Source organism: Lytechinus variegatus, chromosome 1, assembly GCF_018143015.1.
Source record: "Lytechinus variegatus isolate NC3 chromosome 1, Lvar_3.0, whole genome shotgun sequence".
Taxonomy (NCBI): Eukaryota; Metazoa; Echinodermata; class Echinoidea; order Temnopleuroida; family Toxopneustidae; genus Lytechinus; species Lytechinus variegatus.
In genome coordinates this window covers 30,692,320-30,720,008 of record NC_054740.1, presented here as the reverse complement: position 1 = coordinate 30,720,008, position 27,689 = coordinate 30,692,320, and the positions used below count along the sequence as shown (strand labels likewise).

Below are 27,689 nucleotides of genomic sequence, written 5' to 3'. Positions count from 1 at the left end.
ACTGGAACTATAGGCCTATTTGGTGTATGATTGACTTGAAAGGGGGATGTTTTAGTACACCAGGAATTAAACAGACAATGTGAGCACCAGGAATGATGAACACATAGTCCCTGAGCAAATTATATGTTTCTTAAAGTTATAAAAAAATATTTCTTATGTAATATATAATGTAATATATAATATAACATAATATAATATATTTAATATACAATTATTTTTCATTCCCCACTACGTTTTTCTTTCTTTCTCCCTCTTTTTCTCCATTTCCACGGTTTTTTTTTGTGGCCAGCCAATGGGGGGGGGGGGGAAGCACGTGCCCCATGCCCCCGTAGTTACGCCACTGGTTATGTTACTCTCAAAGACTGCAAAAATCTGCAAAAACTCAAGGCCCTATACAGTTTTTTATAGGGCCTTGTAGAAACTGTGCCAGCGCCATCTATCGGAAATTTCGAATAAACTTTATATTCACAATATCATTCAAGATGTCGTTCAACTTTGGCAGTACGAGCACATTTGGCGGGCAAAATAAACCATCTTTCGGTGGATTTGGTTCTACCTCAACTGGGACATCAGGTGAGATATTTTATATATCATGACTCGATGTAAAATATATCAATAAGACATCTACCATCTAAAGTTTTTGTTCTGTCATGACTCGACAGACTGCAAAAATTTGACCGGATACACCTGACGAAAAATGAGGCCCAACATGCCCGACGCCGTAGGGGCAGCTGCTGTCGCGATCCCGCTGTGCATGATGTTGCGTTGGCGGCGCTAACAACAGTTCTGGATCTGGATGGTTGATGTATACAGTTAAACGCCTGGGGCGGTATTCTGAAAATGTTCTTATCTTAATTTTGTTCTTATCTACGTCACGTTCTTAAATTGGTATTTTGAAAACGTTCTTATCATCTGATCATCTTTTTCTTATCTTGCTTTCCATCCTAATTCCTATGCCATGGCTATGGCTGCTGAGCGCGTAATTCCGTAAATAACTTGCGCATATAGATCTATAGCAGGAATACAAAAGCTCGCTGAAAAGATAAGAATAAAATCAAGATAATAGATAAGTGGTATTCTGAAATCGTTCTTAACTTTTATCTTTCTTGTCTTTCGATATTTTATGATATTTAAGATAGCTAGAGCCGAGGTTATCACATCTCATGATGTCTGTGTTCATTCTTGCTCAAAAATTGATGGACTCTGGTAGTAACAGTTATTTATCACACCCTTTCTTTCATTCACCCTTTATTTTGCCCATCTCTTTTTTCTATCCTCTTTTTTTCTTTCTTTATTTTTGTTCTCTTTTTTCTTCTTTCTATGTCTTTCTTCCTTTCATTCTCCAGATATATCTTTTGAATCTTTTAATTTCTTCTTCTTATGTTTCATTTATTCTTTGTTTCTTCCTTTTTATTTTCCCTTTTCCTTTTTTTCTTTACCAAGTCTTTATTTCTGCTTTTTTATTTCCCTTTTTTCCCACTCTTTTTCTTTTCTTTCTTTTTTCCTTGCTCTCTACCTTCACTTTATTTTTTTGTAATCTTCTTATTTCTTCCTTATTTTTCTTTCATTCATTCTTTCGTCTTTATATTTTTTCTTTCTTTCTTCCTTCCCTTAAATTTCAAATTTTCCTCCCTTATTTTTCTTTGTTTTATTTTCATTTTTTGTTCTTTTTTATCGTTCGTTCGCTCTATTTTTTTTCTTCAAATTTCTGCTTTCTGACACTTTTGTGTCTTAATACTTTCTTTATTTCTTCTTTTTTTCTTTCTTTCACTCATTCCTTTTCCATTCATTCTTCATGATTTACTCTCTTTCTTTACTTTCTTTTTTCTCTCTGTCTTTCTTTCTTCTATTAATTTATAAAAATATTTTTCTTTATTCTTTCCTTTAGTGTTCTCGTTTTCTTTTTTTTTTCATTCTTCATTTTTCCTGCCTTTTTATTTTCCCTTTTCGTTCTTTTTCTTTATTTACTTTTTTTCCTTGAACCTTGAAGAGTAATCCCTTTCATCAGCTTCAAAGCTATCCCGGGATGAAAACATTCTGTGTATCAGTGCGAGGTGCCATGGTGAAGTAATTTGAAATTTCACTTATATACATTAAAAGTGAATGTGCACCGTGCAAAAAAACTGCCTCTTGGTTTATAGCATAAGAGACCCAACAGGAGGCTGCATCAAGCGGATGAATGGCAGCACAGCCTCTCAAAATACAGCTGGGTTTGTTCCCATTACAACAGGTCCTGGTAGGTGATTCCAAATTTTGATAGTACTTGGGAAGAAAGAGAACTTGTATGCATCAGTGGTTGCTTTTGGTATAGCATATTTAAGGCTGTGATCATGTCGTCCAATATATGTGGCAGGACCAATGGTAGGAGGAAAAGGTACAGGAAATAGATGATGATGAATTTTATGGAAGAGGGTACACTGAGCAAGAAGGCGGCGTGTATAGAGACTATCCCATCCGAGTGCAGACACAAGGGCTGAGGAAGATGTTGAGGTCCTGTAGTCACCGTGTAAAGCGGGCAGCTGATTTACTTTACTTACTTTCTTTCTTTATTTTGTGCACATGTCTCAAAATAATAATCGGTCATTGCGTATAAAATGCACATTTCGCGCAATGCGCCAGAAACAGTGTACGTGCAGCGCCCATGATATTCTCTTGACATAAGGAACACTTCTATTGGTTAAACTGCCAATATAAAGCTCATTTTGATTGGTAGTATCCTAAAATTGGGTGTATTGAAGATAAGAAGGAGGCAGTCCTTACAGAGATAAGAACGCGTTAAGAAGATTTTTAGAATACTGATTTGCAATGATTTTAGCGTCTTCTTATCTCAATGAGGTAAAAGATAAGAACAAAGATAAGAATGTTTTCAAAATACCCGTACATTTACATGTAAGTCTAACATTAGATCTAATGCAGATTCGCCCTGGCGACTTGGAGTTGGTCTCTTTATGGACAAATTTTTGGCATGTAACAGCTCTCGGAAGCTAAAAAATTGGAACTGTGTGTGTCCTTTTCTTAACTACACAGTCTATGGCAGAGAAATGCTGAAAATTGATCTAATTTCATTCTTCTTTTTTTGCAGCCAATAATTTGATTTATTTCAAAAGTTACATTTCTGTCAGTCTGAAGGTAATTTCTCTTCAAATTCACAAAGAAAATGTGATATTATCTTGAAATAAGAAAAATATTTTCTTTCACCAGATACCATAATTTCACTTGCGCGAGCGATCATGTGGACAGTTCAGCTGGACGTAGATTTTTACATGCTTGCTAGCCTTGGTGGAGGCTTGAGCCGAGGACTCCATGATGATGTTTTTTTTTACTATTTTGACATATACTCTCCATCATGGAGCCTTGAACTGCTTACCATGTACATGTATGTATAAGACTAAGAGACTGACCAAACAAAGATGCATTTCCCTAGGAAATCCATCTTATAAGATAAATATCATGTAAATGATGACGATTTTTATTTGTTTTTACACCTTCATACGCCTACTGCAGGGCTCCACACTAACCCTTTTTTCTACTGGTCCAACCTATTCATGTCGGATTTCCAGTTTCCAGTAGATTTCCAGCTTTTCAATTTTTTACTGGTCCGAACCTGAAATCTACTGGTCCCCAAAAATAAAGAAAACATTAAAAAAGGCGGGAGTTTATTTTGCTGTCCTTTCTTGTTACCCCCCCCCCCAAAAAAAAATGAAGGAATGAAAGACAAAAAAGAAATCAAGACAGAAAGAAAGAAACAAAGAAAGAATAAAAGAAAGAAATGAAGGAAGGAAGAAAGAAAAAAAGAAAAGGTAAAGAAAGGATAGATGTGAAGGAAAGAAAAAAAGAAAGAACTACAGAAGGAAAGGAAGGAAGGAAAGAAAGAACAAAAATAAGAAAGAAAGAACAAAAGAAATAAACGAAATAAAGGAATGAAGGAAAGAAATGAAACAATAAAGAAAGAAAAAAGACAGAAAGTAGTGAAGGAAAAAAAGAAGTAATAAAAAAAGAAAGGGTAAAATGAGAGATGTAAAGAAGGAAAAAAAGAAAGAGAGGGAGGAAGGATGAAAGAAGGAAGAAAGGAATTAAGGAAGAAATAAAGAAAAGGTAAAATGATAGAAAGAAGGAAAAAAGAATGATGGAATTGGAAAGAAATAAAGAAGGAAGGGAAGGAAGCAAGCAAGCAATATAAAAGAGGAAGAAAAGGTAAAAGAACAGATGAAAGGAAGAAAAAAAAAGAAATACTGAGAGACAAAGAAAGGAAGGAATGAAGGAAAGAAAGAAAAGAATTAGAGAAAGGAAGCAAGCAGTAAAAAAAAGGTAAACAGATAGATTGAATGAAGGGAAAAAAGAAAGAACAAAAGAAAGAAGAAAGGAAGGAATGAATGAAAGAAAGAGAAAGGGCTGAAAGAAGGAAGAAATAAAAAACAAGAAAGGGTGAAGAATTGGTGGATGGAAGGAAGAAAGAATGAAAGTAACAAAGAATGAAGGAAAGAAAGGGTAAAAAGGAGGAAAGAAAGAAGAAGAGATAAATATAGGCTGGATGGTCTCAAGAATTAAAGAAATCAAAAAAGAAATAAAGAAAAATACTTTTTAATAGGATAGAAAGATTGAAACAATGAAAAAATGGGAAATTAAAAAGAAAGAAAGTAACAGAAAATGAAAGAAGAGATGGAAGAAACAAAGATTGAAAAGAAAGAAGAAAAGAAAGATAGAAAGAAAACAGAGGAAGAAAGCTAAAGCTATCATAAATAAATTAACTTTTCTTTTTGACTCAATTAAAATATAGCTAAAAAAGAAAGTCAGAAACCAAGTGTATCAACACACACACATAAATACATATGTGGGGCTGTATTCAGATGATATCACTCGAAACCCGATCTGTTTGAACTAAAACAAGTGAAAATTTCTCCTTTTACTGCTTACAACTGACAGAGTTACCCCAGTTTTTAGGAAATATGGACATAATAAGAGCTTTTCATGAGTGTGAACAATGAATTTTGACAGTTCTGTGAGAGATTTCTGCCAGAGGTTAGCCAAGCTCTGGGGCCAAGCTTCGTTCTTGCAGCCAGTAGGAATTTTACCATGTGGGCTGTGTGGCTGGCTAGGCTAGACAGTGCGTATCAAAAAAAAGTTTACACTTTGAAAAAGCTTTGGGAATTAAGAAATATAAAACATGTGGGTAATTTTTCCACATCTAATCTTGGGTTTGGGTCTCATCTATCCAATGAAAGTAAAACTTTTGACAGAATGTTACACTTGAGTGAGCACTGCTCATTTTTGTAAAGCTCGCAGAAATCTGTTTGCGCAGAAATGCTTGTTTTCACGCAGTGTCAAGGGGAAAGGGCAAAGTCAAACTTACCCTGCGATACATTTTTCCTGCATTTCCCTTGCACTTTTAGTCAATTAAGATAAAACAGATACATTCAAGCATTTTTAAACAAATTTGCCACCCAAATTGAAATTTCAACACTTAGTAAGGACAACTTTTACCCTTTTTGTGCCAGCTGGATCTGAGGACATGACTGAATCTGAACAAAAGTTTACATCAGACATCTCCAGCACTTTTTCACTAAGTTTTTATTATTCAAAGTGGGTTGACATTTATTATTTCATTTAATACTTGTTTCTCCACACTTTTCCCAAGCTCAACATGATTAACAGAATGAAAATCAAGCCTATTTCATTTTATGTAAATCACAGCTCAGTGTAAATTAAATATCATCTTGATGGCCTTGGTGTGTGGGGGAGTAGGGCGGGCGCAATGCACTCTTCGAAGTGTATTGGGCAAGGAAACAAGTTGAAAGAGGTCAAAGATATCTTCAAATCAATTTTACTTGCTAAGTGACGTGTTCTTCATGATAAAGGTTTACTTTTATTCGCATAGCTATTTCAACGTTCTGCGCAAATCAATTTTCACTAACTTTTCAAAAGTAAGTGGTGCTCACTCAAGCGGAAATATTTTTCGATAGTTATATCGTCATTTGCTTGAATGGATCTGTACCAACGTTAAAATATGGAAAAATCTTCTGGATATTACAAATGTATAATTTTACAGTATTTTTTCAAAGTGTAAACTTTTTTTTGATACGCACTGTATTATGCACACTGTATGTTACCCAAGTAAAAATTACATGCGATTCATTCTGTGTGTATTCTGTGTGTGAATGACAGAAATTAACGGGAGGAAAATGGTTTGCAATTTGAGTCGTGGAATATTTTTTTTGTTTATGATGGACCGGTGAATTTGACCATTTCTGGAAAAGTTACTGGCCCAACAATGGTTTTTATTACTGGTCATGTCGGACCCATAAATCTTGCTATTTTTGGAAAAATTGCTGGCCCGACAATATTTTTTACTGGTCATGTCGGACCAGTAAATCTTGCTATTTCTGAAAATCTACTGGCCCGACAGCGATTTTACCGGTCTGGACCGTTGGACCAGCGCTAGTGTCGCGCCCTGCCTAATGCATATGAAGGTTTCAAAAATTGGTTAATATAAAGTTTAAAAATTTAGAATTTCTTACCAGATCGATCTTGTGTAGATCCCTCGATCCGTCATGTCCGTTTGTCAACAAAGCAAATACAATAGGTCTGACCCTTGAACCGCTTTGTTATGACGTAGCGATGTTACAAAATGCTGTTTTGAAGAATAATTTTTAGATAAAAACTAATTCTTTAACAAATACTAAAATTTGATTATAAATAATTATAATTATTATGTATAATTTATAATTTATAATCACGTAATTTTGTCTTGTTTATCATCGGAATTAAGTCTGCAACAATTTTCTTAAAAAACAAGTCGGGAAACAAAGAAATAGATAAGAAATAAAAAAAACAGTAAAATACAAAAGAAAAAAATTGCGATACCATTTTTTTTGCAGTACAAACATGTATGATCAGGATCTGCGAGTCTGAATAAAAGATCAGCAGTTTTGAGGCAGTATGATAGAGCAAATGTTTCATCTCATGAATGAATTACTATAATTCATTGTTATTTAAAAAAAAATTAATCATACAGCCTTGTAGATTATATCCCACACTACCACTGTGCAAATTTTTCGCAGCGCTTGCGCAATCGAGGGCCAAGATCTCAGCTGCGCAAATGCGAATTTTAATTATTACTTTTGATAATTTTGATGTAGAAGTCGGTAAGCAATAATTATCTACTTAACAAACGGACCTCTTTCGGCTCTAAATGTTGGACGTGATCACATAGCTTTGTGAGAGTGCCATATTTGGAAGGGTGTCGAATTTTCTGCCGTGGGGAATCCCTGCGGCAGCCTTTGCATATTTTCTTGTGATAGATCAAACTTGTGCGATCTCGGCAGAGATATTTCCAGTGGAAATCACTTCCCCCTTACGAGATTTTTGGAGTCCATAATTAGCGAGTGTCATAAGAATCTTTAGAAGTCAAAAACATGGATTTTACTGCTGGATTTCACCCCTGGAATATTTTTTTTAAAGCAACTTGGATCTGCTGTGTGTGCAGTTCAATAGCAGGTATGTTCATGTATCACATGCATTCAAGTCCCTTGTCTGTATGGTTCCCTGTAGCAGGCATGATATTCCCCTCCGAAACAAAAATCTGAAAAGTAGCCAAGGGTGGTTAAGTTCCGGCCGAAGTCCGAGGCGCCCCAGTCGGGGTTACTATGCTTTTGCATAGTAAAAAAATCAAAAGTGATTTTCCACTGTGAGTCTGCTTGATAGCTTTATCATTTGACTTAAAGAAGCAGTAAAAAACAGCATGAGAATGTTCTTGTGCAAAATATTTCTCGTAAAAAAAAGAAAGAAAAACAGGTTAATGGTGAAGTCATCTTCCACTTTCCTTTTTAACTCCATTCTCTGCGTTACAGGCAAGTGTATTATGTGCTCGCCTTTAATAGCGACACTTTTGTTCACCTTATTTTCGTTAAAAGGTGTAAAATCGATCAGGATACTATTCTGCTTCATATGACATTAAACTTGAATCCGAAATATCACCCTATTTTTACCTCGCTATTGCCAATACAAGTATCCAATCTAGATTGAATGCTGAAACAGTACAGAAATTTGCCCCAAACCTTTCTACAGATAATCAATTCACATGCTTATTATTTTCATTTTTAAATAGGATTTTCCTTTGGTAGTACAACTAAAACAACTGCACCTACTCTTGGCTTTGGGACTTCTACAGCCACCACCACGAGCAGCTCTGCATTTGGATTTGGGATCAAACCCATAGGAACAGCTACAACCAGTACTGGTGGAGGCTTTGGCTTTGGGAGTGGTGGGCTTGGTGGAAATACTCAGACAACTAGCAGTGCATCTGGATTCAACTTTGGAACATCTACAAGCACAGGAGGTATGAATCAATTCTTATCTTTGAAAGTGAAGGGTACAGCTGTTTGGGGATTTTTAGATTACCTGTCATACTTATTCTGGATCAGATTGCTGCAGTGAAAATTCAGGTAGCATTTTAAGTATTAATTTTAACGCCAGCCCCACCCCCCTCTTGCAGATGTGATTCTTTTTCTGGTATATGTATATCCTTGGTTTGGAAATTTAACTTCTCAGCACTCTCCAACTCTAACCTTTTGTGTAGATGTTTTATAGATGCTTGATATTCTAGAACCTGATTTCATTAGTCTTTTGACAAGGCCTTGTGACTTGGCTATATTCTTGGTCAAGTATTGGCTTGGGTAGCAATCAGGAGTCAGGAAATTTAAAAATGGTTGTAATAGGAAGTCCAAGGCAGGCTTCTCAAGGCTCTGTGGCTGAGCTTGCATACAGATCAGGGGCTTGTATTCACCCTGCATTTTGCAAAATAACAGACATGGAACGTTGTCTAAAGGCTAGATTATGAGCTTGTGTAATAATTCAAACATCCACTGCAAACTGCTCACTTTATTGCCAGAATGAAGCCAACAAGAAATCCTTAGTTTACATAATTTGAGTGACTAGTACATATGTTAATGGTACTGTTTTTACTCCAGGCAACTTCAATTTTGGCAGTGGTAGTGGTGGCATCAAGCCTTCCACCACAGGCTTTAATTTTGATCTAGGTGGGTAAAATAGCAGATGTGTAGTCCAGCCTGCCGTCTGTGATCCACTTTGTCTACCCCCCCCCCCACAGTTTTGCTATATTGCTTCTTCTTGAGTTCCTTTGCATCTACCTGTATCTTCCATGGTCATAATGATGCTTTCTATTGAAAACTTTGTTTATTTTATGTGTTATTTTGGTAATTTTCGTCATTTTGATCGAGCTGCCATGTAGTTCAGTATGCCCTCTGTGAACCACTTTGTTATAAAAAAAAACACCACAAAAACTCATTTTTGCTATATTGCTGCATTTTGAGTTATACATTATTTTAAGCTTTATTTTTGTCATGTCATTCATCCAACATCACCAAAATATCTGGACACACGCACACAAAAATGGCTTTACAAGTTGGTAATGTACTATTTTGCATTTCCCATTTTTATTGATGACAATACAGTTCCCCATTTTTGTCTCACCTGCATAGCAGAGTGAGACAATACATGTAGGCGAAGGCGGCGGTGTCGACACCAAATCTTAACTGAAGTTTTTATGACAGCATAACTTAGAATGTATATGAACCTAGTTCATGAAACTTGGCCATAAGGTTCATCAAGTATTACTGAACATTCTGCCTGAGTTTCATGTAACATGACCAAGGTCAAAGGTCATTTAGGGTCAATGAACTTTTGACGAATTTTGGGTATCTGTTGAATTACCATCATAACTTTGAAAGTTTATGGATATGATTCATGAAACTTGGACATAATAGTTATCAAGTATCACTGAACATCCTGTGCGCATTTCAGGTCACACTACCAAGGTCAAAAGTCAATGAACTTTGGCCATAATGGGGTTATCTGTTGAATTACCATCATAACTTTGAAAGTTTATGGATCTGACTCATGAAACTTGGACATAAGAGTATTCAAGTATCAACGAACATCCTGTGCAAGTTTCAGGTCACATGATCAAGGTCAAAGGTCATGTAAGGTCAATGAACTTTGGCCACGTTGGGGGTATTTGTTGAATTACCATCATATCTCTGTAAGTGTATTGGTCTAGTTCATAAAACGTGGACATAAGAGTAACCAAGTATCACTGAACATCTTGTGCGAGTTATAGTAATTTTCAAAGTCAGCACTGCTGCCATATTGAATCATGTGATGCAGGTGAGACCGCCAGAGGCATTCCACTTGTTTATGTGTTGCATGTCTGTAGTCTGTACGTAGCATTCATAGCATTGTAACAATTTAAGAGTAGTGAATTTGCTCCAGTCACATTTTATATTTATTCATTGGCAGTGTTTCAATAATGTAACAAGTACAAATAATCTAGTTTTAAAAAATCAGTTATTTAAGTATTTCACTTTTCAGACACAAATATTTCCCACCATAAATGAGCAAGCTATATTGTACAGGGATGTGTGATTTGGCTGGGTATTTTGCAAAGAAAATTTTCATAATTGATCATAATAAATATTAACATGTAAAGTTTTACAATGTAACAATGACATTAATTGGATTTGTTTGTACATGATTCTTCTTCATGATTAATTGAATACATGATGTGCACGCAAATAGTCACACTGCTTTAATGTTATGAATGTCCATGTTTGCATTTTGATAGCAATCCGTTGCAGTATACCATATCCACTTTTAACATTTTTCTTTCTGATGGGAAGAATTTAATAGCTCATGGTGATTGTTTTATTCTGTCTTAAGCTTTTGAACTTATTTGTAATCTTTTGTCCAGGGTTCGGTGCCAAGCCAGGAGGATCATCTCTCTTTGGTGGGGGTGGCTTTGGTCAAACTGCTACCTCTAGCTCTAGCCTCAAGTTTGGTTTTGGTGGTCTTAACACAGGAACAACAACTACAAGTAAGTGTAAAACCCTTGATTTGGATAATCTTACATTATTTGTATGTTGAAATTGTCAGAACACACAACATTCTGTGACCCCAGGCATTGATTGATATTGTGCTCTTGCTAGTTTTGCATGGTTTGTACCTATCTCTATCTCATAAATTAAGAGAAGCAGATGTTTTCAAAGAAATAAAGGAGAAAATTAGTACAGCATGTAACCATGTATAATTGACTGGATTGTGCCTGATGAGACAGCATGTGCTGTGTCCCTATTTTGTCAGGCAGGCTGAATGCGACGTCTATGAATGTCATTTCACTTTGGGTGAGTTATACCTTCTGACCCTACGAGGTTAATACTCTTCATCATGTATAATCTAAATTAAAGCATTTTTGTGTGGCCTGCATAGCAGAGCGAGACTATAGGCGCCGCTTTTCGTCCGGCTCCTTTGTCAACATTGAAATCTTAACCAAGGTTAAGTTTTCGAAATGTCATCATAACTTATAAAGTACATGGACCTAGTTCATGAAACTTGGACATAGGAGTAATCAAGTATTACAAGTAATCATTACTGATTATCCTGCCTGAGTTTCAGGTCACATGACCAAGGTCCATATCCTTTAGGGTCCATGAACTTAGACCATGTTAACGGAATCAGTATTGAAATCTTAACCAAGGTTAAGTTTTTGAAATGTTGTCATAACTTTGGAAGTATATGGACCTAGTTCATAAAACTTCAAAGGGTAATAGTGTATCACTGGAGATCTTGCTTGAGCAGGTTACATGATAAAGGTCACTTAGGGTCAACAAACTTTGGCCATGTTGGGGTTATTTGAGGAATTGTCATAATTTGGAAATTTTATGGATCTAGTCCATGAAACTTGGACATAAGATCAATCAATCAAGTATCATTGTACATCCTATGCGAGTTTCAGGTCACATGACCAAGGTCAAAGTTCATTTAGAGTCAACAAACTTTGGTTATGTTGGGGGTGTTTGGCTAATTTTCATCATAACTTAAAAGTTTATGGATCAAGTTAATGAAATTTGGACATAAGAGCAGAAATGTATCCCTGAATACCCTGTGCGCGTTTCAGGAACATGGCCAAGGTCAAGCTCTGGCCATGTTGGGAATATGTGTTGAGGTGGCATCACAACTTAAGTTTATGGATCTAGCTCATGAAACATCGACTTAAAACTGTCTTGTTAAACTAAGGTTTGTATAGGAGAGATACACATGATATGCAGGTTGTTGAATACTCTTTTTTTTTTTTTTAGCCAATCTCCCAAAATTTTTTGGATTAAAATATAGTTCTTCAAATCATAGTTGTTACATTATTTCTTGGCATTTAGGTGGATTAGGTACTGGATTTGGTGCTCAGCCTCAGCAGCAGCAGCAACAACAACAACTAGGTAGGTACAATAGTAATGTAGTTACCTTTGATGAAGATGATGATATTCTGCACAAAATTACTATAAGGCTGGCTTCTATGGTATTGTATCGAATGATAACCAGTCATTACTCAAACTTTTGTTGACTGGTTCCCCGATCTTTTTCGTTTTACAGAGCTTAGAAATGCTCCGATCACCTTGTGTGGTTGATGTAGCATAATGAACGATATCTTTAAAATGCTTTAGGAATACAGATACAGTTGTGCTCAAAAGTTAGACACCGTTCTCACTACCTTCCTAAAACTAGTTTAGTGGAAACTAGTTTGACGTGTAGTAAAAGTGGTTGAAGCGATCTTGGAAGCGACCTTCCAAACGGGTTCAGAAAACCACCTCGCGATGTAGTTTTCAAGATCGCTTTGCCTCGTTAAACAGGTTTTAGCATGAGGATATAACTGTTCTTTGGAAAGCAATCTTCGCACATTTTGAGCGCGCTACTCCACACGACAGGTGTAGAATGCCTACGCTGCGGTTTTGAATTTTGCATGAAATCTGTCACCCCACTGACAGCGTTTCCATGGCAACAAGATCGCTTTACGTGAAGTGATTTTGAAAAACACTTTCGTGTGATCAAGTGGGAACGATAGCTAAGCGAACTTCCAAATTGGTTTCCTGAATCGATTTCCAGTGAACTAGTTTAAGAAAGCGTAATAAGAATGGCCTCTTTGTGAACCCCACCACAGAATGCACTCCTTCATGCTGAGTGTCAAATGTAGACAACAACACTACAATGTTCGGCGAGCCCAGAGAAACAAACTCTATTGAATTTTAACACCTGACTTCACAATTCAATATCTAAAATATGACAGAATTTGAACGTTTTGAATATGTTCATATGAGCATTACTGTGTATCATTAATTACCCCTGTCATTAGGTTCCGGCTTGCCTGCTTGCCGTGTATGCACAGTAAGTACTGTACTTGGATTCATCTGGCGATTACCATGAGAGAGTTGGAACCTGACGCAATGTCACTATTTTACGTCTCTTCATTATTCAGGTGTTGACAACAACCTTGTTCTGCTCGCTGCTGCTCTATCTGTACCCAGTATCTATGGAGATGAAAGGGATAACCTACTAGCCAAATGGAATCAACTTCAGGCATTCTGGGGGACCGGTAGTGGGTTTGTCAATCAGAATACCACAGTCAACTTCACTCCAGAAAACCCCTTCTGTAGATTCAAGGTTAGAATCAAGATACACATAGATACACATACACATGGGTACGCATACACATAGATTAAGGATGAAACCAATTCAGGGTTTACATTCACATATCACTGCTATGACAATATACATTGTTTAATTTTCATTAGTGAAGGGATATAACTCTTCCATGCTACACATGTTTTGAGGCAGGTGTTTCAAAGCAGTAAAGATGCTTTTAAAAGAAATTTTAGTGAAATGGGAACAGATGTTTTGCTAAGCATAAGCATTATTACACATAGATTTCTGTAAGAAAAAAGATATATATTCACTATAGGATGAACATTATCTTTTCAGTCAAATATTTGTGCAACCTTTGCTGCTTAGGGCATGCAGAGATCAATATACGTGTTCCAGAAAATGGAAACCAGTTATAAGAGATTGGCATCACAACAATTATGAAATGATTTCAAATTGGCACTAATATTCATCATTCTAATCTGTCTAGACGGTTGGCTATAGCGTCAAGCCGACAGCAAAGACAAAAGATGGTCTGGTTGTCTTACACTTCAAGAAGAAAGACACTGAAATCAGGGCTCAGCAACAACAGCTGGTAGATTCACTCTACAGGATCATGGGCAGTAAACCAACTCTGTCTGTATGCGTAGAGGATGTCAGACCCCTTCCTGATGATAAGTAAGAACCCCCCCTTTGACTTATCCACATAACCTAGGGCTTTATCCTTTTTTTTATTTGTGTACTCATATTCCACCTTTTATTTTTCTGTATGTGAATGTTTAATATCTAATGGGAACAAATATCTGCATTGTGGATGTTAATGAAGTCAGTGCAATAAATTCATTATGTGTTTTCTGTATTCCACTTTGACCACTCTTACTTAGAGATGTGAGGAGCTTTGTGCATGTAGCACTTTCACAAGCACGTTTATAGCTTACATTTTCAACTTTGTACTCATTCTTACAACAGAAGGAATATGCTTTGAGAAAACCCAGATTTTTATTAGGTTTAGTAGGCAAAAAAGTGAAATAGCCTGAAACACAGCTGCACTGGTGAAAAAAAGGAAAAGAAGAATGTACAGTGGACTGTGAAGTGGCAACAAAGGGTGGAGTTGATTCAAATTAACCTGAGTTTAAAAAAAAGGCCTATTCAAGCCTACTTAAAGGGGAATGAAACCTTTGGAACAAGTAGGCTTGTGTGAAAACAGAAAAATAAAGAAACAGATCATCGAAAGTTTGAGAAAAATCTGACAATTAATGAGAAAGTAAAGCATTTGAATATTGCAATCGCTAATGCTATGGAGATCCTCCGATTGGCAATGCGACAATGATGTGTGATGTCACATGTGAACAACTTTCCCTTTGATGGACTACAAAATACCCTCAAAATGTCTCTTTTTGCTTTTTCTTATGGCGATACAAACTCTTCATCCATGATGTATTCTTTGAAAATCTGTATTACATGCCCTCCTAAATAAAGAACACATGATCTACTGACAGATGTGATGAAAGAGGCAAGTCAAGTGAAATATATACTAAAGTAATGGGGAGAGTTGTTTACAAGTGACATCACACAATTTTGTCAGATTGCCAATTTGAGGATCTCCATAGCATTAGTGATCACAATATTCAAATGCTCATAACTTTCTCATTATTTGTCCGATTTTTTTCAAACTTTCTTTGATCTGTTTCTTTGATTTTTCTGTTTTCACACAAGCTATCTTATTCCAAATGTTTCATTCTCCTTTAAAATGTATTTTCATCCACAAGATGTCACGTAGAATATATATATATCCTAGATGATTAAAAGTGTACATAGTATGAGTAAGTAACATTTGCTCAAGTTGACCTACCATAAGTTGTATATTGCCCAGGTCAAAGCATTTTTTTCAGAGCAGATTATGCAAACCTGTGTTATTTACATCTTCCAAGTCAATTTTTGCCTTTTCTTCACATTGTACTCGTTTGTTATAGATCGGAGGTAGTGATCTACATCTTGGAACGTCTTCCTACTGGTGCTACCAAACGCATCCCATCAACAGAAACCTTTGCCTTCTTGAACAACGCTAAGATCAAGCAACAGCTTGGTAGTTTGGGGGTTGTTCACATGCAACCAAGACAAGCATTGACACAGACTCAGTTAGAGAACTACCTCCAGAATCCTCCTCTAGGTAAGTTCAACAAATGTTGGTCATGAGACCTTTGACATGCAGCCAAGGCAAGTGATTTGATAGGTTCAGTAAGGACTCCTTCACCACTGGTTAAGCATTTAGTTTCAAATTTTTGCACACATGGCAAAATCTACAAAATTGCATCGTGGAAATTATATGATGCCATTATCAATGCTAATTTATGTGTGAAGTTTATGCATGAAATCAAGAGGTTTTGCTTTAAATCAATGAGTAGAGGTTTCCTTTTTTTTCAGATACACATAATAGCCGATTTGCATTTTTGTGTCTGTGTATTCTGACTCTACACTTGAACTCATACTCTATCTTGATCTCTACTCAATAAATGGCCATGACTGCTTGGCTTGGAGTCACAATCACAACTGACTTTATTCTCTATACTAAACTACAATTTATCATTCATTGTACATAATATTCTGAGGAAGAATTAACGGATGGAGATGAACTAGGAGTTGTTCATCAAGGGGGCAAAACAGTAATGTCAATGTTTACACAAATGGTCTGGGGGATCGAGACATGATGAAAGTGTGCTTGGGAACGGAGATGAAACATCAGTTGAAATAATGAGGGAATGAGTGAATAACAATGACAGACTGAGAGAATGGTTTGAAGAAGAATGAGACGTATGTGAACAAAATAATAATAATCTGCTATTAAAATTACAATTCTTCAATGATTTTTGAATGCATCTTTTGCTCTGTCTTATATTTTCAATAAATAGCTGGCTCTACTTTTGTGATCTTAAAGGCTACCGCACACCTTACGACCCGACTGGTTGGCGACTGGCTTGCGACTGGCTTGCGACTGGCTTGCGACTGAGTGAGGGGAGATGAATCGCAAGGCAGTCATAAGCCTCGACACCGCACACCTTGCGGTCCGATCTGCGACTCACGCATGCGCTTTTTGCTTTTTGGCATAGCATCTGAGAAATTGCGCTTACTACTGCGTATGCGCATTGTTTATCATAATACGCGTTATGCAACTCTGCTGTCTGATTGGCTGGAGGTTGGATTGAGCTTGCGATCCAGTCATAAGGATTCAACATGTCAAATCCTTCTGATTTTCCTTGCGACTTGTCTCTGACCGGTCTGCGACTGTGAAGCTGACAAGTGCTTTGACGTCACCTCTCCCCTCACCCAGTCGCAAGCCAGTCGGCTACCGGTCGGGTCGTAAAATGTGCGATGGCCTTAACAGTGCAAATAAGAAAAAAATGGATTTGGGTCTCACAAAGGAGATGTTGTATCATCCTGACAATGCATTTTAAGAAATAAATTGCAGTGAGAGTTATGTTTTTTGGGGAGGGGATGGGGGCATTTAAATTAGAAACTTAATTTCAATGTTATTTTTTTTTCCTTTTAGGTTATGACCCAAGACTATGGAGGCAAGCTCAGCTTGATAATCCTGATCCAGATAGGTAAGTTACAGTATAAAATAAAAAGCTAAGGAAAATTCTGATATTTTCCACAAAAAATTGTCATAATTAGAGACATTGAGGCATTGTTGATAATGTCTTTCTCCTCATATATCTTCCATGAGTCTTTTGCTGAAAATTTATTCTTAAAGAAGAGTATAGTTGAGAATAAAGCATTAACTCCCTTTCTTGCTATAGCTTAATACATACTTGTAATTGTGTACAGGTCTTGGCCAGGCTTCATGTTATGACAAATGCGTGATAGATAGAATAGATATTGAGAAAGTAAACGTTATAGAGGCGTTTTTGCAAATTGTAAGTAAATTCACTCTAGGCTAGGTTATTAGTTGGCATATATTTTCCTGAATTGAGCCTGTATAGTATGGGGATTGTAGAAATAATATTTTTCATTTTTCAAAGATAAATTGACTTGCGGGTTAAAACCTGACGGGTCAGCGGGTCCTGCTTGCAAATTATTGGATTATACGGGATGGTACGGTTCGGGTTTTCACTTGCGGGTTACAACATTAATGTACATTTTTGTCGAATTCTGTTATATTGTAAGAAAATTTTCAAATTGATTTCTAAAATTGTGATCAGCAAAATGCAGATGTAATTTTTACGAAAGTGTATTAGGCAAATGCTTTAAACAGTGATGGATGTGGATATGTCGTGAATAAGTAACTCATTTAGTTTGTAATATTTTTCTAATTCTTATGTGCATATTCGAATTCTAGGCTGATCCCAGTCCCACTTGTTGGATTTGATGTAATCAAGACAAGATTAGAATATCAGCAGCAAGAGACACAACAGCATCAAGCAAGACTGGATGTAAGTATGCTTTAAAAACAAGTTGACAATGACTGTCCTTCCACAGACTTTACACTCTGTATAATTGATAAATTCATTTAGTATTTGAATTGTTTGGAAAAAACTAAGAGATTGATATTTGTAAGATTGCATCATTAATTTTTATCAATATTGTCAAGTTTTGTATTTTAGAAATTGGGCATTGAGACAAAAAAAATTAACAAACAGTTTCCTTTTCTTGGGTCATGCTACATTTTAATGTAACTTAACTTATTTTAATATGAGGTGTACAGGGAGGATTAATAGCAACTGCTATCAAAACATTGTTTTGACTCTTGTTTGATGTTGCTGTGGTTTGCTGAGATACCACTAGAGGTATTTTAATAATTAAGTTTTATCATTGTCTTGAAAATGATTGAATTATGTGACATCATAAGAGGGGCATTACAGAGCTGCCAAGTAGTACGGATTTTCAGTATTTAGTACTGAAAAATGAGAAGAATACTGATGGTTTCATGCAAAATACTGATTTCTCAAGTTTCAGTTTTATGTGTTGTCCTATGGTATTTCTTTGAAAATACTGATTTCCTTGCCGAAATACTGATTTTCAGCTTTAAAAATACTGAAATGTTCTTGTTCAGGTTGGCAGCTCTGGCATTACCCCGATTCTCTAATTCCTTTCATTTTCGTGGTCTTAGATTATTGCACTGTGCAGTGGCATATACAGGTAATCTGCCAACCAGTATGCTTTAGGCGTATTTAGTACGTTTTTGCAACCAAAATAGGGCACTACATTTTTTATTTAAAAATATGATTTTTGTAAAAAAAAAATCTGATTTTTTTTTACAAAATCGTAATTTATTGAGAAAAATCACCTCTATATGTCTCTATTTCATAAAGCGTACACAAGTATGGTTATTAGATCAATGTAATTTCAGGTAACTTGTTTTTTTTTCAATCATTTTGTTAAAACCAGGGTGAAGATATACACATGTTTCAATGTTTTTTTTTTCATCTGCGATAGCAGTGGGCATTTTAGCTTGCATGCAGCTTGAGCGCCGCGATGAGCGAGTGCGCCACGCATTTTATCATAAAATACACTTTTAGGGGGAAAAATACATTTTTTTTTAATCACAGAATACAGTTTTTCATTCCCAAAGGTTGGCAGGTCTGTATCCAGGTAATCTGGCCTGTGCCCCCCCCCCCTTTCAAGAGACACCAAAGTCATTTTTTTTATGGGAATGTGTCATGCATATGCAATCGAGGGCTTTTTTTTATTGCTTTTCAAATATTACAAAATGCCCCCCCCTTGAAAATCCAGGAATGTATTCAAAGGGTAAATGAAAAAAAAAGAGGCAATGTTTGATATTTCAATGTTACAAAGGCAATGCTCCTGTGTACATATAAATGCACAATGAAACCTGTCAGGGGCATTCCACTTACCCTTTTCTAGAGATGCTTTCTCAAGCAGACTAAATGATTGATTTATTTGTACTTATTTTTGTTGATAGCTTGTAAGCAAAGACTTGGAAAAATTGCAAGAGCAGCAGGACACATTGCAGGCGAGGATAGCAGAGAATAAGAGAAGACATCTAGAATTATCACATAGAGTTTTACAGGTAGGTATAAATGGAATTCAGATGATGATCAACGAGAAGAAGTAGAGGAGGAAGAAGATGTTGATAGTAGATGACATTATCAGACTGAGCCGAGTTTATGCCCATCAAACCATGGGCAAGTGTTTTGTTGAGTGTGTCGATGTGTAAACTATGGAAAACGCAAATTTTTCTTCTTGTTTTACCCTCATTAATACAACAAATAAGCCTATGACAATGGAATGAAGTAGCATCAGAGATAAACTACCTGTTATTTTAAGAGTTTTATGGCAGAAGTGGAATTGAAATGATTTGTTTTTACTCCTTCTGATATTAAGACCTGCTCCCCTGAGAATTAATGTAAATCAGTGCATCTTCCAGATGAGGGCTTAGTCGCAACACAATTGATTCCAAAATGTTTTATAAGTGCTCTGGAGCACTAGTACAGTGATTTTCCATTTATCATTAACTCAAAATGGAAATAAATGGAATTTTTTTTTTGTTCTTTACTTTTCATGTTAAATTAATTGAATTTATCGTTGTTTTCTATATGTTCTTGCTGTGTACAATTTTTTAAGTGACAAAACAGTATTTCCCTATTAACTCAATTTGAAACAGGATTAAAGGGTTTCATAACTGGAAATTAGATTTTTTTGAAACAGCAAAACACTTTATTGAGTTGATTTTATAAACCTTGCAGAGTAAAGTTCTAATTTTTTGGAGATGGGAAAATGCTGATAAGGAAATAGAATCGGGAATAGAAAAGGGAGTAGATGATAAATGCCAGATCCTCATTTCTGTTTACCACTGATTATCAGGTCATGGCTCGACAGGAGGTCCAGAGAAAACAAGGAGTGTCCATTCAGTTAGAGGAGGAGCATCTTAGAACACAGCTTGAGGGACTGATGGCAGAGTTAAATGCACCAACCCAGATGAAGGTAGGTTACAAAATATGTATGACAGATCATTTTATCATTTCATCTTGGAAGTTTTAATCGAGTAACATGTAGCAAGATTTTTTTTTTCAATATTGTAAGCTGTAGAATCTTTATTCAGTATAGATTTTTTCTTTCATTACCTTTTTTGTTTTCTTGAAACATGTCTATATCCATAAGTATTTTATGTGATATGAAACATAAGATGTTCAGGGCTTGCCAGGAGGTTTGGCAAAATAATGTATAGTCATATTCTGGCTTTCACATGAGTAATGTTGCATGTTCTAATTGAGTTATTAGTCAGAATTAATCTTGGAACCATGACATAATATCAGACGAGCTGTAGCATTTGTTTTAAGCTCACTCTGACTGCCATGGTTGTTCAAAATTACTCAAAGACGTGAATTTGTGTACAAATCTAATGCAAATAGTGTTTTTATCCATAATTTATGAATTGATAATTATTTTTACTTTTACTGATTAAATCAATTTAATTCATTTTATTTATGTTCAAAATAAAGTCCCTGACGATGTCCATTGAAAAACCATGAAAAACAATAAAGTAAAAAACAAAGAAATACATAAGAAATTTAGAAAATCGTGGGGAAATCAGGGATTCAAGTCTGTCACTATATAATGAGAGTCTGTTCCAAGTGCCAGGATTTATTGCCCTGTTTCAAGTTTCGCTCGAGAAAACAGCTTATGATATGAAAGAGCAATTACAAGGCCTGCTTTCAGACTGCATACCTGTTGTGTAATAGACGCCGGCATGTCTGGGAGGTCTAATAGGAGAGCGATATGTAGTAGACTAACCAACCAGAAGTATACTGCATGTTTCCATTTTGAAACATGTCTTTACAAAGGATATTTGTTTTGTTTTAGCAATCAAAAAGTAAATACGATCACTACATCGGTTAAATTTGTGCTTTTGTCCGAACTTTTATCGCATTAGTCCGACAGGCTCTCATGACGGACGGATTATATCATGCAAGTCAATTGGCCTTTTGCAAATTTCGTATTGATTCAATTTGCCCATGATTTGTGAATGTAAGGTCGCTTTAAGGGGGAGCTGAATCAGCCCCTTCCTCCTGTCTTTCTAGGCGTCAAAATAGCCCTGTCTATTTAGGGTTAAACCCAGGGTTAAAGTTGGTCATTTGATTAGTGTGTGGAATTTAGAGCGGAGCAATTGTCTCTGGAGCAGATGTCATAAAACCCTTTTAACCCTAATACTCCAAGGGTAATTCAAAGCTAAATTTATGAAAGTCCTTTTATTTTTTCTAATTCATTAATTTATGCTTATTTATGTGAGAAATCATACAATTTGGTATTTTTAAAGGAAATAAAACTTCTTGAATGGCAATTTTTGGTACACATTACGAAAATTTCCCGTTTGATTCTCGACCTCACTTCGGACTGCAAACTGCGGTTTTATACCCCGATTTGTGTTTGGGATATCTCAAACAACTTTTCCAACCCCGATAAACCCATCTTGGCCAGGTAATCCCCTTGTCTCGATTTCACCACCACGGGCCAGCTAAATGAGCGTTGAGCCAAGGACGAAATGATAAACAACAGCTGTGCTATTACGTAAGACTTGTCTGCCTGTAGAAGGATCTTCGGAATGAAATTATTGTATTCGATATTAATCACGTTTTCAAAGGCATATTACATTCAGACATCCAATACTAGTCCATTTTCAATTTCGAACGAAGAAAATCGACCTTGAAATAAGGAAAGTAAGCGAATAAAAATTACGGTATGCTTAGCATGAAAGGACCGCGATGCATGCATAGTTTCTGTCCGTCCAGCAAGAAAATGGGTTCACTCGCGCAATGATACAGTCTTAACGTTCGAAAAATAGAAGTAATGGCATACCAATTAACATACAAAGTATAATAATCATGCTGCTGATATGCACAAAAATATGAAATCATCATTTTTTTTTACCCCAAAGTCTTATTCATAATTTGAATACAAACTATGCCTGTAACTATTTTTTTAATCGCAAACGTATTATCTATGTATAGGCCTACACCTCAACTTTGAGAAAAGGACATTTATAGGCCTCACTACAGATATGATTGGCAAATGCACGTTCTTTAGAGGTGTAGAAAGGGGGTGGATGAAGAAAAATAAGTCTAGAAAGAAAAAAATTAGACAGCCAGACAGAGAGAAAGAAGGAAAGAAAGAAAGGAAGGAAGGAAGGAAGAAAGAAAGAAAGAAAGAAAGGAAGGAAGAGAGAGAGAGAGAGAGAGAAAGAAAGAAAGAAAGGAAGGAAGGAAGAGAGAGAGAGAGAAAGAAAGAAAGAAAGAAAGAAAAAACTTTCTATCAACGCGTGTATACATGGAACTCCATGCGCTCGCCGGAAGTACACACATTGCAATCCATCGTGTGTGGCCCCCTGCTGTGACCGTAGATGCTGGGGTGAATTATCTTCGGACCGAGGTCAAGAAACAGGTGTTTCTATACTTAAATTTCATGCTTGAGGGCAATAGGATTTGTATTACTGGGAGAAGAGATCTGATGATAAGGAAAAATGGGGTATACAGCTCTCAAACGCGAGATTTTCGTCATGAATGTCTTTCATAACCCCCTCATCAATTTCTGAAAGAAAAAGATGTTGAGGTAATTATTTCGTATGTATTTTATTGTTTTTCAACTTTCTTGTTGGGGGAGGCATTATTCCCCCCCCCCCGGAGTATTACAGTTAGGAACAACTAATTACAAAAGATTACAAACAGTCATATGATATTGTGCAAAACCTTTTATATATTATCTCTCCACCATGAATACATTCAAAGATCATCTCGTTTTGTTTCAGGCTCGTCTGAATGAGATGTTATCCCAGATCCGTTTGCAGAGTCACCTTCCATTCAGTCGTAATAGTGAGCAGTATTCTATTGATTCTGATCTCCAGTATGAAATTAGACAGGTGAGTTTACAATACTCTCAAAGTATTTTTCATGTTACATGCACGCTTTATAGTGTTATTAATGGGTTCTTACTGTGATGTCACTTATACGCATTTATCCTGAGAGATTGGTCAACCAAAATGTAGTCAACAACATTTGAAATGCTGAAGGGTCTATTTTTTGTGTAGAACTTAATTCAGCTGTCTTGTTGAAGATTAACCAACCACTTTAAAAAAAAATGTAGTGAAAGACTGACTGAGATCTTAAAAGAAAAAAATTATCGTGCAGAGTAGCAATTATGTGAGATGGGGAGCTTTTTGTCTCAGTCAATTATGATATTTTGGAGGTAATAGTACAGAAGTAGATTGTTGATTGTATTACACACACTTGGTCTACTCTCTCTTTAGTATCATCCCACATGGTTTAGTCTGAATTCACCTACAACCACTTTGTCTACTATCTATTTCGTCTACAAACTGTATTCAGTCTAATTGCCAGTTAGTTCATGCACCATTTTGTGTAATTTCTAGTTACTCTACACTCATTTTGTATTTGTCATCTACAAAGTTCATAATGATAAGTAGATGAATGGGAACTCATGGCATTAGACTGAATGGCAGTTATACTAAATGGATATTAGACCAACTGTAGTGTAGATTAACTGCTTGTAGTCCCAAGTGAATTCATATAAACCTAGTACATTGATTTTGTGTACAGCAAGGACTGATCTGAGTGTGATTTCCCATGTTTTGTGTTCCACATCCATTTTCTTGAATAGAAATTACTAATAGTTCCATCATTTTATAAAATAAAGATACAAATGTGTTAAATTTTATGAGTTATCAGTCAACACTATTTTGATTTTAATAATTCTTCATCCCTCTCATTGAGGAATGCCAAATCTGATACACAAACCTGAAGTCATATTGAAGCCTATTTTTAGCCCATATATTTGAATTGTTTTTTTCATGTGTATAGTAGGGTGTACAACACATGATTCTATGCACATATTCAGACTTTCATATGATCTCTAATTTGTCTATCTTTGAATCCTCAGCATCTGAAACAACAACAAGAAGGTATCAGCCATCTTGTGGGTATCATCAAAGAAGACTTGGAAGATTTAAAACTCATTGAGAGAGGGTTGGAAGAAGCAACCAGTTGATCATACATCAATATTGACTCAAATTTCAATGGACTCTTAAATCTAAACCGTAGTGGACCACTCTTATGTTTAATATGACTAGATGGAGGTTGACAAGAGATGCAGCTTGTGAGGAACTGTTTGTAAGCTATCAATTTGCAAGCTTTCTAGTGGACTGCAATGTATTGGGTAATTTTTTGAAGCAGTTGACAAAGCATACAGTGGTATATTTGTGGTGGGTTTCACATGACCACATTTAATAGCTCATTGATGTCATCTGTATGCATGCTTTCATGGCTGAACTGAAGCAAGGCCGACACCGAATTTGGTGCAAGTGACTGTACATGTGATTATATGCTGCATGAATATAATGTGGTTACTTGGGGAATTAATCTTCTATAATTTTGAATGAAAGGAAATCACAGACTCCCTGCTTGCAGAATCAAGCCAATTGAGAACACTTTGTGACTTACATGTATAATGTGGTGTTTCGTATAGTGCTTATTCATAGACATGTCACAGTCTGTGGGTGACTAGCAAAACAAGGATGAACAGGTTCAAGAAATCTGCTACAAGCGATGAGTTAGTTGATGCCCACTGCTTCAAAAGTGGTAGTCCACTAGTGAACACATAAATCAAAAGCTCAATAATTTTACATGCTGCAACTTATTGTACAGAAGGCAACACAAGCCACATGAATGTTATGCATTGGCACTTTTGATTCCTTTACCAATGAAAATATGTTATGCTTGTTTCAAATTTAGTCAGGTGCTTCAATGTAGAGTCTTCATGGGATTGCTACACCATATTTTCTTTTTGAAACAGAACTTCCTATATCATGGTCTAGTATGTTCATCAGGAGATTATTCTGGACAAAATATATGATGCAGTTATAGGTGCCAGTTCATGATTAAAATTTGAGCGAGCTGTTGACACCATCTCTGCATAAAGCATTAATTGTTTGCTGATGCGTGATATCGGTATGGGTGCTGAATTGCGTAGCATTCTGGAAAATTGACCTCCCATTTTCCAACACCTTATCTGTAATAGGGCTAGCAAGCTTGTGCAGGTATTATATTAAAGGTTCACTTTTGATTAATTTCCTACAAGGAAGTCTTTTCCACAGTGGGTTCATGTCATAAATTTATGTATATTTTGTTAAAGCAATTTAAAAGAAAAAGGGTAAATGATGAAGCCATGCGATACCATCTCATAAACGTGTTATACTATGTGTTACATACAAATATTGTATAAAATCAAGGGGATATTCATGCATTTTTGGGGTATCTTAATTTTTTTTCAATTTTTTAATTCAAGATTGGGGTCTACATGTACCTTAGCATTCCACGTAGTCACTTTAAGTAGCTGTAAAGTGTTTTTGATTAACTGTTGATGTAGTTCAGTCAATGCTTCACAACCAATAGTTCACAGTGCTCTGTTGGGCATAAGAGCTTTCTCAGGTTGGCTGCAGGGTCAGTCAAAGTAATATCCAATTAGAAAAAAAATGTATCTGATGTTTTGTCGTATATCTTTGATTTGATTCAACTCAACTGTTGTCATATCAATTGCAATTCAATTTTACCCCAAGGTAAAAGTGAACAATTTTTATAATCACATGGTAAGGAAATTTCAGTATGAAAATACTGAGGAATGAGGGTATGTCTGGGCCTTATACGCTTGATTTTCATGATAGTGGAGCGTTGTGGCCCAGTGGATTAGTCTCCGGACTTTGAAACAGAGGGTCGTGGGTTCAAGTCCCATCCATGGCGTAATTTCCTTCAGCAAGAAATTCATCCACTGTGTGCTGCACTCGAAATAAGTACCGGCAGAAGTAATTCCTAAAAAAAGCTGTGTGCGCCTGAATCGGTTGCCTAGCTTAGCCGGGGTAATAATAGCAGTGCCTTTTTAAAGCGCCATGAGCACCGAAAGGGGAACCTGCACGCTATATAAGTAGGCACCATTATTATTAGTATTATGATTGATTAATAAGCTTTGTGTTAGGGTCCCCTGGAGGTCGTGTTATGAATCAGAGCATCACCATCCATTTGTTCTGTTTTCTTTATAGTCTGCTACTTTTATCATAATTTTTCTCTATTTAGAATACTGCAGTGTAGGATAAAAACCTAGAGTGGGCATCTAGAGTTTTAGAAGCACTGACCTAGGTTACCATGGTACACTGTAATTACCAACTGTAAATGGTAAATTTTTGTGACATTGGGCCAGAAACAATATTACATGGGTTATACAACCATCTCCGGGTTCCCGTAACACAAAGGTTAGCGATTGATCATACACTTGATTTTAATTATTGATTTGTACAGTACATTGTAGTCAGTTGTAAAGATATTCTTCGCCAATGACTGCTAAGATTTGTATTATGGGCCCCTGGTCAGAAGTTGGGTTGCAAAGTAAAATTAAGAACATCATTTCACTTTTATAGAGTGCTTTTAAGCACATAAAGCTTTTCAGATGTTTTTAAATACATCTGAATATGTGCTTTACAGATATCGTAGATTATTACCCCTGTCATACAATCCCAACATGCCCGAACACAATGTTGCACTTTCTCCACTCCCTCTGGAGCATTCCAGAAAGAGTTTCAAGACTCAATTGCAAGACATACTGCATAGGCTTTTCAACCTTACTGGGAACTCATTTAACAACTTGGTGGAGAATTGCAAAGAGTGGAGTGCCAAAAGACAAGAGGCATCTGTCTACTTGAACAGTAATAATAATTTTGTGTGAGCAGAGGCAGTGAGATACAAGACATCATAACGCATAGGAACTCTAGTTGCCTCACTGCAGACAAATCACTTTCTCTTTGAAAAATAATAATTTCTTTGAGTTAAACCGTATGTCAGTTTATCAACTTATCTTACAATGCCTTGACTAAAAATTTTACTGAACTACCACCATGCCTGAATGAGGCTGTGCAACTGTACAAAATGAGTTCTACATGAACCTGAGTTTATCTTTGTATAAGTTTTCACTGTGTATAGATATGCCAATGAGTTTGTATAATCCACTTCATTGGATCATGAAATGAAAGCTTTATGAAAACTTTGTAATAATAATTGGAAAAAAAAATATCTTTGAAAAATACATGTACATAAAAGTAACTGAGTAAACTTGTTTTGTGTCTTTTGAATCGAGAATCGTGTTCCTTTTTAAAATTTGTTTGATATACACTTAATAAGTTATATTATACAGAA

The 27,689-nt window shown here is 36.0% G+C and overlaps 1 protein-coding gene across 1 annotated transcript; it reads left to right on the top strand.

The window, feature by feature from the left end:
- Positions 1 to 447: 447 nt before the first annotated feature.
- On the top strand, positions 448 to 27,689 carry LOC121411085 (nuclear pore complex protein Nup54-like). The gene is made up of 13 exons (XM_041603601.1): positions 448 to 573; positions 8,105 to 8,335; positions 10,766 to 10,888; positions 12,225 to 12,284; positions 13,319 to 13,503; positions 13,973 to 14,160; positions 15,456 to 15,652; positions 17,030 to 17,084; positions 17,819 to 17,912; positions 19,403 to 19,510; positions 20,305 to 20,424; positions 23,243 to 23,353; positions 24,391 to 27,689. Exons 1-13 carry the CDS (start codon positions 483 to 485, stop codon positions 24,496 to 24,498), a joined length of 1,671 nt encoding a protein of 556 aa, XP_041459535.1. The 5' UTR covers positions 448 to 482; the 3' UTR covers positions 24,499 to 27,689.